This window comes from Triturus cristatus, chromosome 6, assembly GCF_964204655.1.
Source record: "Triturus cristatus chromosome 6, aTriCri1.1, whole genome shotgun sequence".
NCBI lineage: Eukaryota > Metazoa > Chordata > Amphibia > Caudata > Salamandridae > Triturus > Triturus cristatus.
In genome coordinates, this window is record NC_140589.1 from 1,772,186,669 (window position 1) to 1,772,199,175 (window position 12,507).

Genomic DNA, 12,507 nt, shown 5'->3' on the forward strand with positions numbered 1-12,507 from the left:
TATTTTTATGAAAATATGTATATTTTTGTCATCAAATATAATCTTTCCATTTTTATTAAATACATATTTAGTGCCCAAATTTCAGCTCGCTATTTCTATCAACTAAAAAGAAGAAAAGAACAGCTGATGGACGGAATACTGTACAATGCAAACATTCACCGCCCCCCCCCAGTCACAGATCTGGGTTTAATCCATTGGTTTTTTTTTGTTGATAACACATTTTATTGATTTTATTTTAAAATCTTACAAAAGGCGGATGTAATACGAACCGATTCAGCATATCGAAGAATTGTCAAGGTACATAAATTGGTCATTTGGCTTCAAAACCCACCCCTTCGCAGGACCAATAACAAAGAAAACATTATTCATTTCCAATACTAACATTGTCCCATTACAATTAAGCATAAGAAGTGATTACATGCAACGCAGTTATATCCATAGCTGAACTTACATAGTGCCCATTACCTCTTGAATGTTTTGATCTCAGCATCTAATAGACTCACGGCACCGTCACATGTTTGTAAGGGTATGTTCCTATACGTGGCCCACCTAGCCCACATCTTAGTATGTTCCTGTGGACAACCACAGGCAATAAAAACTGGGAGCTCCAACTCCACAATGAAGTCTAATCCTGCCTTCCATTGTGAACCCATGGGGGGGGGGGGGGGGGGGGGGCGGGGGTGGTTTCAGCCATTCACAGTCTAGCTATATCTCGTTTAGCGACTATAAGACCTAGAAACAGTAGATGCTTTTTGTATCGGTTGCCCCTATTCCTTCTGTACTATGTAAGAGTATTCATTTCTGAGACTTTGGTATATCCCAGGCCAGTACTTCCACCAGGCAAGCGAGATCCCCCTTCCAGAACCGATCTAGGGCTAGGCAGGACCAGGTTGTGTGTAGAAATGTGCCTTCATCTGACTGACATCGGAGGCATATTGGGGAGGCAATCAGCCCCGCAGTCCACAGTCTGTGTCGGGTGTAGTACGCTCCATGGAGGTATTTAAATTGAATGAGGCAAAGTCAGGAGGATATCCCGGCCTCGCGTGGTGAGCGTAGGGCGTCGCCCCAATCGTCTTCATCTAGGGGTCTCATATCGGTGTCCCAGGAAACCCTAAGAGCATCTAAGGTAGTTGGGCTATTTGTGACTAGAGTTTGCTATATCTTGGATATCTTATGTTCCTCGAGATCCCCCATGAGGAGCGTGCGTTCGAGAGGGCTAAATTCCAGGAGATTAGTCAACTTTTTAATGTATGGATGGAGAGCGTGTCGCAATTGCATGTACTGATAGAACTGGGACTGGGGCATTTGAAATTCTTTTTGGAGGTCTCCAGATGCTTTAAGGACCTTGTCTTTCATCACATCCCCTAATGTTGAGAGGCCTATGTGGCCCCAGCCACCGAAGCCCTGTAAATCAGCAACCTGCGGAAGTAGGCGATTCCGCCAGAGAGGGGTCGCTTGTATGAGACGTTCCCACCATCCGAGTCTGCGTAGGGTTTGTGCCGACATTAGTATTAACACGTGTGTCGTGGGGGGAGCTCTTTGGGGTCAGTCTTGTACAGGAGCGAAAGAGCGGTAGGGTCTGCCATCATCTACTGCTCCAGACGATATGCAGGGTCGTCTCTAGAGCCGTACCACCAGTCGTTTAGGACCTGCAAATGTGCTGCAGCATGATACGCCTGTTCGTCAGCTGTGGCAATGCCCCCACAGTAAGATGAGTGTGTACATGTGCTCAGGGCTACTCTGGCAAGCCCACCCCACAGAAGAAGTGTACCAATAGTGCACTAATTTGGCGAAACCATGCCCTGGGGACGAGATATGGGTGGCATTGTAAGTGGTACAGTAATTTGGGTAGGGAGACCATCTAAAATATAGCCGAGCGTCCAATCAGGGATAAGTGGAGTGAAGGCCAATTATTAATTTCTATTTTAAACCATTCTATTGTTTCTTCTAAATTGCGATTCCAGGACAGGCTTTGAATGTCCGATATATACACTCCCAAATATGTGAACCCCTGTGAAACCAAGGTAAACCCCTCGGCCCTGCGACTATTCCCCAATGACCCCTGCAGCGGCCAAAGCAATGACTTAGAGGGGTTCATGTGTAGGCTGGAGGTCTCGCCAAAGTTGCGCATGACCTGCAGTATTCCGGGGCCTGATCTATGAGGGTCGGTTAAAAAGAATATCAGATCGTCTGCATAGAGAGCAATACAATCAGAGATTTTGGGGGTCCACTCGACCCCTCTGTACAGAGCAGCAATACGTACCCAGGTGGCAAAGGGGTCTATGGCAAGGGCGAACAGGAGGGGGGACAGGAGGCATCCTTGTCTGGTAACACGTTGTATGGGAAAGTGTGGAGATGTGGCCCCGGCAACCCAGACTGAGGCAGTTAGGGCGGTGTACAATTGTCGGATCATAGCACTAAATCAGGGGCCCAAGTTCAGGTGTCTAAGTAAGATAAACATCTAGGTCCAGCTGACTGAATCAAATGCCTTGTCCATATCAACGAGTTAATCTATCGTTTTATTACTCACCACGCCACCCCAGCTTGGACTCAGCCATAGGCAAATCAGTCCTGACCCTGCTCCTCACTGTCCAGCCCGAACTGCCAAGCCAGGACCTCCCTGGACCAGAAACAAAAATCCTGGGACTGGTGTTGCTATAGTTGCCTTAAGTGGCAATGCTATACCCAGACATGGGTTCTGTGCTTGCCATGCCACTGGATTCAAGCTAGCCTGGATGATGAGGGGTGATACCCCAAAACCGCTTCCAGGATTCTTGTTTCCCAGTCCAGGGAGTACCTGGCCTGGCAGTCCGGGCTGGACTGTTCCCATGTTCAGCATTCCATCCATCATCTTTTTGTGTTTCCATCAAGTACTCAAAATGACATATACTATGCAGCACGTTGATGACAGCTTGCAGGTCTGTATAGCAGCTCAGAGATACATCATAAGCCAGGATTTCTACCCTTATACCACGGGGGGAGGCTACACCATGCCATTGTTGTTCAGAGTGTGCCAAGAATTATCACTACTGTGCCAGGACCAGCATTATACCTGTGCTGGCCACCATCGTGCAGTGGATGCCAACAATAGATCCGTTATCATTGCTGTTATGACAGGTCCTGCATTCATACAGGGCTTTAACTACTGCATCTACCATGCCCACAATATGCCAATGATTACCACGTTGAGCCTTGGTGGACCCTATTATTCCAGAGGTAGTGGCAGTATCCATGGGAAGTAAGAGCATGATAAGTGATGGGTGTGACACACACACACACACACACACACACCACCACCCCCACCCCCCTAGAAACTGTAAGGATGAAGTCGCCTTGTCTTCAAGGTGCAAATGCACAGGGAGTGCACCAGAAATAATTATTGGGGTGTAGAGAAAGAAGTTTCTTCACAGGGAAAATATTTTCCCTGTGTGAGTAGGGTCTCCCCCTTCAATTATTTGTCCATTAACTCTGTACCTTGAGGAGCAGATGATCCCATGGGGAAGACGTTAGAACCAAGAGTCTTGGGTCCTAATTGCAGCTGTGCCGCCCAACAAAACGCTGCCATCTTGTGCGCCTTTTGCATCATCTGTATCAGTAAAATTGGGAGTGCTTAGACAAGGGTAGTAATTTGTAACCAAATGGAAATTTAAATTACCCATACATGAGATGTATCTATCTTTGGTATCTCTATAACTCTAAGCGCCAGCTCTGTAAGTAAGTTAGGCGGCAAATGTGATAATAGGCCAAAATGCCTGCAAAATAATAATTTCTGCTGTTTCCTGAAATATTTACAACCTCTACAGTGCTTTGATGCCCTCCTGGGAAAAAAAACGTTTACAAAACTTTCTAAATGAATTCTAGGATCACCAATTCTGTTTACTTTTTTTCAAAATATTGCTAAACATTTGTTTACAGTAAAAGATGACGATGCAGCCGTGAAACTCCTCTCAATCTTCTGCTTGATACACAGTATTAGAGACATTACATTTTCAGTGTTATTTCCAAAGTTAAATTACAAATCTTATATATGTCTCCAAGAACCGATTGCAGGATTGATGCCTTGCCTCATCTTAACAGATACCTTTACCTACTTTACTTTACCTACATTTCAGTAAAGAGGCTCTGGATCAGGTTGGGGTTTTTGAGGCGCAATGGCGTTTGCACCTCCTAAGAACGTGGATGGCTCCAAAATGCAAACCAAAATGAGCACCTGGACGCCACTCAACCACCAGCTCATGAACGACAAGGTGAGGTGGATGTGCTCTTAATGTTAAAATGCCACTTTGACTAGCACAATTGTTTTCTGCCTTAGTTGCTTTCCAATGTACTGCACTGTGAGCATGTTCTGATTAGGGGAAAAGTAGAAGGGTCCCAAACCAACATGGCTTAACGTCCTAATTTCTTGAACACAAAAACCTGCAGATCGTGTTTCCTATATTACCAAATTATGTCTCATTTGAGTAAACGTTCATAGGAGGCACCATGTTGTACTATTCAATTTGAAAAAAGTCTTGCTAACTCTTGTTTTATGGTAGCAATGAGTGTGGTTTAGCAGGTATCAATAAAACGCTTTTCTGGTCCACACTCCTATTCCAAGATACCATGGCTATACCAGGAGTCCATAGATGCCTCCTCTCGGGTAAAGATAACTTTGGCCTGATGTTCTGTTTCCAGCTTAGCTGGAAAGCTGTGAAACGTCTTGACACCCATCAATTCCAAGTCAGCCTTCACATATACTAAAGGTCTCTTTATAGATAGCGTCTCTGGCCCCAGGTTGTGAAACCTCAGAAATCTCATTTTTGGCAGATCAGCTTACCTCCTAGCCTTGACCAATTCGTTTCAAAGAACTTCCTCCTAGATTTCTCACATGGGCCCCTCTCTTCCGATTTTCAAACCTCTCAACTGGGCATCCATCTCCCCCCTACCTCCTACCATACAGGTTTTACAGTCCATCATCTTTCTGCTTGTGGAATCTGTAGCCATATTTTTCCCTCTAGCTCTGGGAGATGAGCTTCTGGCTGTTCAATATCCTGCTTAACACAATCGCTCTTCTAATATGACTACCCGTCTAGATTCCACATCTGAGACTTCAGAGCTCACAGCTCTGAGCTCTTTACTTCCTCTGCCCAGATCACAGTTCATGAGTGTGGTAGATGACAATTATTGTAATAAAAAAATAAAATACCATAAGAAATGCTGCTACCATATACCTAAATGCCGCTAATACCTAGCTGGATGCATCAGATCCAAGATAATGTAAATGTTTTCAGACTGGGATTTCCCATGCGCAGCTGGCGTTACATAACAACACCAATATCTCTGCTGGCTTTGGTGTGTATATGGCAGGTAGATGGCTCATCAGAAGCGTATGACTCTCAGGGTTCACACAATCAGACATAGGTTGGGAAGAGCATAGAGGTTTTGACCATCAAAGGATTACACTAGGGGATTCCAGCCTTTGGTCATTTGGCCAGATACATTTTCTGGATTTCTTTCCAGAACTGGGCCCGGAAATGGGTTTTCTAGATACTCTGACACTAAGGACTTAGTCAATATGCCAACCTGAGACAGAAAACCTGGTGGATTGTAACCACAACCCAACCCACTGAGCATTAGTTGAGTGAGATGCCTTTTAGGTTACAATTATTAATATGGTATTTCACAGGGATAGTTGGTGGAAGTCAGTATGTCAATTTATCGTGAATAGGCATACTCAAGAATATTAGGAAATCAAGAATATAGTTAGAGATTTATTAAAATCGAAATCTTATCAAAATGAATTGTAATTATTATTAAAAGAAACAAGATCTGGCAATGATACTTGTCACAAGGTGGAATGATAGAAAATATTGTAATATTATGACAGTATCTTAAAGCTTCTTCACATCAATATCCTCAACCCCTCCTTTCTCTTGGCTAACTAAGCTAAATGTAGCACCAAAAGAGGCCTACTTCGAGTTTCATACATGGTTCACACCTGCATACCTTTTCTGAACAATAGAACCAAAGTTCAGGAAATAAGCAGCAGCTACTGTCCCCAAGTTGGCAGATAAGCCGAGTGTGGCCTGTCTGTGCCTTACCCGTAGCCTTAGGCAAGGCAAGGTGATTACAGTTTCTGTCTGAGTCTCGGTCTCAAATCCCTGGTACAAAGTGAGAAGTCAAGATATCAATTTCTATGAAGCATTGTTGGTTATTTAAAAACAATCAATGGAGAGACAATTTAAACCGTACAGAAAAACATGAATATATATTCAAGCAAACCGAATTGTCACAATGCAATAAATAACATCACTCATAAATGTGCATTTTTATTTTAAACATACACCTAAATATACAAACATATATCATTCGAAAGGTGGATGCCTAGAAAAGAAAAGATATGATTATTATAATAGGTGGCTAGTCTCCTTATGAGTCTCCAAGTGACTATTGAATTACAATTTCATCAAACCACTGATAGATACTGTAACGAAAACAATCTTCATTGTGCTTATTGCTGTATTTCCTTCATTATGTAGATAGAAGTGACATTTCAAATTTGGTTTCTCTTTCCACAGGTGTTTGAAGAACGTGCAACACTTCTTGGAAAATGGGTAAATAGCAGAAACATGTTTTAAAGCTTTGCTTTTCAACAGTGACTCCTCCATAGTCCAGTTTCCATGTGTGACTCTCATGTGGGGCCTTCAGCGTGCTCATCATTTGTGACGCAATAACCTGTGTATACAGGATTAGGATATGTGTTCTGAGCCATATGTGCTTGAAAGCAAAGTTCTCCAGCTAGCATACAGTCTAGTTATTTAAAATACCTTGACTCTCACCGAAGACATGAGGGAAACTGCCTCCACAACACAATCTTTGCCAAGTATGAACTTTACCATGCAGTCTTTACCATGCAGGTAAGTACCACGCAAGTTTAGGTTTGTACTACCACTTTACCAACCAGGTACGTTTTTTTAATAAATATCAAACAGTTCATCAAGATGGATAGTTCTTCAATCAGTCAATCGATACATGAGAGCCGTAAAGATAAATCTTCAACAGATTCTTATTCTTCATATACAAAACATCCAGCCCCGCCAACACGTTTGTCCTTCAAAGATGTCTTCAACGGGGAAGAAAAAATCTTTTTATTTCTGCCATCACCCACACACTACCTCCTGCACAAATATGGATACATTTATAAACGTAACCATATAGTGAATAATTGCACTGAACCATCCATAGCAGATGCTCTCTCTTCACACGTATCGTCATTCTCCCGTAGCCGACATGCACTGGTTGCGCTGGATGTTTTATATTTGAAAAATAAAGATCTGTTGAAGAGTCATCTTTACGACTCTTGTGTATCTATGGACTGATAGAAGAACTATCCATCTTGATGAACTGTTTGATTTTCAATTTTTTTGATTAAATAATAGAATTACCCAAATGCCTTATTGTAAGTTCGGTTGTGCTCCCTGCTCTGTTGAAAGTTGTTTGGTGGGAAAGTGGGGGGCCTATGACCAGTAGGGCCGATTGGAAGGTGTAGCGCTGTGCATTGAGATATACATATGAACACTAGTGCAGTCGTGGCAAGCCCGCTACTGCTTTTTTTAGGTTGTGTTGGCATTGTTATTGAGATGTACAAAAAACTGGACGAGTACTTCTGTATTAACAGTCCAGATCATGAATACATCATCTAGAAATCTCCTCTGGTGAAAAATATGTTCCGATAGATGGGGTGGAGATGCTTTCCATAACAGTACATTCTCATACCACCCCATATAGAGTTTGGCGTATGAAGAAGAACATTTGTACCCCTTGTATTGGTCGATACCACTGCCCATTATGGGTAAAAGCATTATTCTCAAGTAAAAAGGAGATCATTTCCAATAATATGATGGAGTGTTCATACAACGTGGCATCTCTTAAAAAGGGAAATGTTTGATGAACTCAAAGACTTTTTCGTTTGGAATATATGTGTATAGAGAACATACATTTAAGGTTACAAATGTAAGTTCTTCATGCCATTCAATGTCAATTAGTTTATTTAAAAGGTCCTTGGAATCCTGTATGTACGATGGAAGATTTAGAACTTCCGTTGGAGAAATGAGTTAATATATGCTGACAGATATCAGTGAGAGGCCCTTTACCAGAAATGATAGGCCTGCCTTGTGGATAAGGGCCAGTTGTATGCATCTTAGGTAAAAAATAGATGCATGGTGCAGTAGGTGTAGGATTAAAAATATACATGTGTTCCAAATCAGTAATTAAACACAGTTCACGCCTTTCAAATAGTCTGCATTTCAAGTTTGGCGTGATATGCTTTAAGGGATTCTTATCTAGTGAACCTTAAGCCATACTATCAACAATGGTTGATCTAGTTCCTGTATGTAGTTAGAGCGGTTAATTAAAACAATGTTGCCACCCTTGTCCACTTCTTTAATAAGAAGGTCAGGCGACTGCATGGTACTTCAAAGCTGTTCTTTCTCGATTGTTTAGATTTCTGGTAATGAATTTCTTCTTCTTTTGACCACTGTCCTCTAACCTATGAAGATCCCAGGTGACAAGTTATTAAAAAACCTCAATTGAGTTATCTGGAAGCAGGAATAAAGGTAGATTTAGGACTCAAATCACTGTCAATATTCAAATTAGGTGTGATGTCCAATTCTGTCAACAATATTGTAATGGAGGAAGTGGTAGGGTCGCACTCATCACTCCATATTAATAGTTGTAGGTCCTGACTGTCTTTAATTGATCTGTTACATTTACCTAGGTTGGTAGGAAATGCAAATGGTTGGTGTTCTGACAAATTAATGATGGAAATATCATGTGCTATTGTGTCTGCTTCTGTCTCTTCTCCTTGTACAGACCCGGATGTTTGTATGCTTCCTCCTACCCCTACAGTTAAGTGAGATGACACATGTTCTTCTGATTCCTGGAGGTTGCCCATTTTGTAACTCCTCCTTTTAAGCGAATACCCCTGGACCTGCTCTTTCCCCTCCTGACTGGTTTGAGTTTGTGAGCCCTTTTAGTTTCCTAGCCGCCACCCTTTTCATGGCGGGCTCACTGCCATGAAAAGGAGGGCAGTGAGGAAACTCACAATATGCTTGGTTGTGCAGCAGCTGCACCAGCACCATATAATGGCCTCTGATCGCTGCGCCACCACCACAGGATCAAGGATCCTGGCTAGCAGCGGGTTGCAGTGGTCTCACCACCATAGTCATAATACGGCAGGTGGAACGCCACCACGGGTTCGGCTGAACCATGGACCGCCAAACTCGGAATTAGGCCCTTTATCTCTTTTTTGGGAGCCGAAGATCTCCAGCAGGATGAGGCTGTAGGCTGTAGAGCCGATGACAGCTCCACGAGGCTGGATACTCCTTCTGCAAGGAGCTGCTGAACAGGATTTGCTGCTGCGGAGAAGAAGGTAGCGGGAGCTACCTGGAAGTCAGGCCGACCGGCAATGCACCTTGGTAGGTCCCAGTCTCCTCATGGTTCTCAGAGCACTTTTTGGCTGCTAATGTTGTAAGTCCCAGGTTTTAGATTTTGGCTGTCTGGGCACCTTTAGCACCACTTCCAAAGGTCCAAGGAATGGAGGGGCATTGCTTGGTTGGTCAAACCTCATTCAGGCTGGATGAATGAGTTTATCCGGTGTGGGTTCAAGATGGTCTGAGTCATTTCTGTGCCTGAGACTCTGATGAGGAGGCCAGCCAACTAGCCCTTAAAGTCACTCTGGAAGTCATGGATTTAAGAAGAGAAGCAGTGCTCTGAGGTCACAAGAGGGTATCAGGCAGTAGGGTAGTCTTCTTGGTGCTGAAGGGTAGTCCTCTGAAGTACACAGCAGGTCACATGCAGCAGGGCAGTCCTCTGAGTGTCCTTCCACAGGTCCAACAGTGAACTGAACAGTGGGTCTGAGCGACCTAGTTTTATGTTTCAAAAGGGTGTGCAGTTCCTAGGGAAAGGGGAAGGGAGAGGAAGGTCTTTCTTTGTGATGCCCTCACGCACCCCGGAGGATGTCATGCTTCATCATTGGGCCTTGCTCCTCGTCTGCAATGCCGGACGGGCACCTGTAAATGGGGCTCTTTGGCGGAGATCTTTTGAAGAAGCCGTTGGGTGTGTGCGGGTGTGAGGGCTGGGTAGTGCACTGGGCTAGTGAGATAAAATAAGTCTATAGCAATCCTACTGTAATGTATTTTATTCCTGTGGTAGCGCTAACCTAATTAAAATATGGGTAAGCCCCTGCAAGGGTGCAATGTTCCTACAGGGCTGAAGTAGTCTAGTGGGTCAACATGTTTCGTGCCTGTTGAGCCCCTAGCGGGTCTCGTAGCACTTCATCAGGACCATATGTGAAATTGTGCAGTTAGTGTACACTACCGTGGGGCTGGTTCAATCAATTATAGTAAGGTAGCCAGACCTGGTAGCGGACCCCAGTTGAAATTATCCTGGGGTGTAAAAGACCTAGGGGAAATGGGGGGGACAATAAAAAGGAGAAAACCAAGGACATTTCAGACATTGCAAACAAGTAAAATTACTTTTAAGTGGGTCAAATGTGGCGTGCCCCCTTGGTGGCTAGGTGAAACCTTGTGTACTTCACTGGCGAACATAGTGGAATGCGATGGGTGGCCAAGGGGTGTTGACAGAAAAATGTGGTGCTGCACCGAGGCTGGTGAGGTAGGGTAGTTAGTCTCTTTAGCTGTTCTTGCTTGGCAGAGGTTCCTCTTGGCCGCAAAGTAGTTTCAATCCTTTTCATTCTTGATCAGTCCAAAGTTCAGGGGTTTCAGCTCTCATACTTAAACCCCTCAATGTCTTTGAAGTCTTTGTGTTCAGGGGGCACTGACCCCTGTCCAAACCAGTTCTGGGAGTCTCCCTGCCAGTGGCACCTTCTTCCTTTGATAGTGGGGGTCTGGTTCCTCAATCACTCAGCAGGAGGTGGAGTCTTTGTTTTATAGCAGCATCCCAGTCCTCTTCACCTCCAGGGGCTATTCCTCCCCCCTACACTCCAGATGCAGGTCAGCCTGTTGCTGTCTCACCTTCCCCTCCCCTGGGCCATACACTTTCCAGATCCTATCACATTCAAATCCAGACAGTCAATCCACAGCCAGGCAGAGACACACAGAATTGTTACAACCAAAAACCCAGCCACTTCTAAATGCGGGGTTTCTAAACACACAATTCAAAAACCACCTTCACAAAAAGATGTGATATTTAATTGTGAGTTCAGGCACACTAAGCTTCACCTTTCCATCTTAAGCCTATGGGAAGATAGGCTGGAAACATATTTACACAGCCTTCCCCATTCTGTCCTATGGGCAAGATGGCCTTGCAACAGTGATAAACGAAATGGAGAGTATTTCACTGTCGGGACATGGTACACACCTCAGTACATGTCCTACCTTTCACAGACACTGCACCCTGCCTATGGGGGTACCTTGGGCCTACTATAGGGGTGTCTGATGTGCATGGAAAGGGAAGGGTAAGGCCTGGCAAGTGGGTGCACTGGTCAGGACAACATGGTAGTTAGCAAACTGTGCGCAGGCACTGCAGTGGCATGCCTGAGATCTCTCTTTAGGACTACTTGTGTGGGTGGCTCAATCAGTGCTGCAGGCCCACTAGTAGCATTTGCATTACCGGCCCTGGCACACATAGTGCACTTTACTAAGGGACTTTACTAGCAAGGCAACCATACCAATTATGGACAACAAATTACCATAACACTTTATACAGGGAGCACTTGTATTTTGACACTGATCAGCAGTGGCAAAGTGCCCAAAGTATCTACGTTAGCAACACCATGTCAGAAAAAAGGTCTAGGGGGAAGGCAAAAAGTTTAGGGAACTTTAGCCAAAAAGGGCCAAGTCCAACACAGTGTGAATTGGTGTTCCCAATATGCTCTTATGATGTGGCCTCTATAAAAGTCATGAACATGTGTCATAAATTGCCTTTCCTTGCCAAAAGTGCCTTGCTTGGAAGTGGGGGTTGTTGGGAGGTGTGCAAACACCCCAGCAGTGAAGAGGTTACTGATGCCTCCCCCCTGCTTCATCCTTATTTTATAAGCCCCTATTGACAGCCTTTCTGCAAAACCTGAGGATGGCTTTTCCTTCTGCATTGTAAGTGATGCCCAGGCAGGAGCAAAATCATACAGAACAATAAAACTAAATGGTGGATGATAAAGGTGGGAGTGGATTTTCTCACTGCGATGGTCAGTAACTTTAAATGAGTCATGCTTGGATTGGGAGCAACAGGTGTTCCATTTAACAGGGCATTAGAAGTGCTCTTCTTGACTTGAGTAACAAGGATGGCTCCTTAATTACACATGTTTGTAGCCAGAAGGCAGCTTCTGCTCAAGTTCTGCAGTGGACTATCCAGGGAACCCAGCATCCATTACTACATATTCGATTGTGGCTAGCTGGATTCTCCCCTGAATGTTTTTCAATGAAGTAGTATACAGTAGGTTTAATTAATGTGTAATTGTTTGGTAATGCCAACGTTTCAAGTTACTTGTAAGATTGCTGAATGGTTCAGAGA

At 44.1% G+C, this 12,507-nt stretch overlaps 1 protein-coding gene across 6 annotated transcripts in view; it reads left to right on the forward strand.

Annotated features, from left to right (window-relative positions):
- The window catches only part of FBXO16 (F-box protein 16), a 355,765-nt gene that overhangs the window by 98,787 nt on the left and 244,471 nt on the right, over positions 1–12,507 (forward strand). For all 6 annotated transcript variants that reach the window (XM_085613061.1, XM_085613060.1, XM_085613063.1 and 3 more), the window contains 2 exons: positions 4,113–4,247; positions 6,558–6,593. In XM_085613061.1, the coding sequence (XP_085469187.1) occupies positions 4,152–4,247; positions 6,558–6,593 (132 nt within the window). In that variant the 5' untranslated portion in view covers positions 4,113–4,151. The remainder of the gene's footprint in view (positions 1–4,112; positions 4,248–6,557; positions 6,594–12,507) is intronic.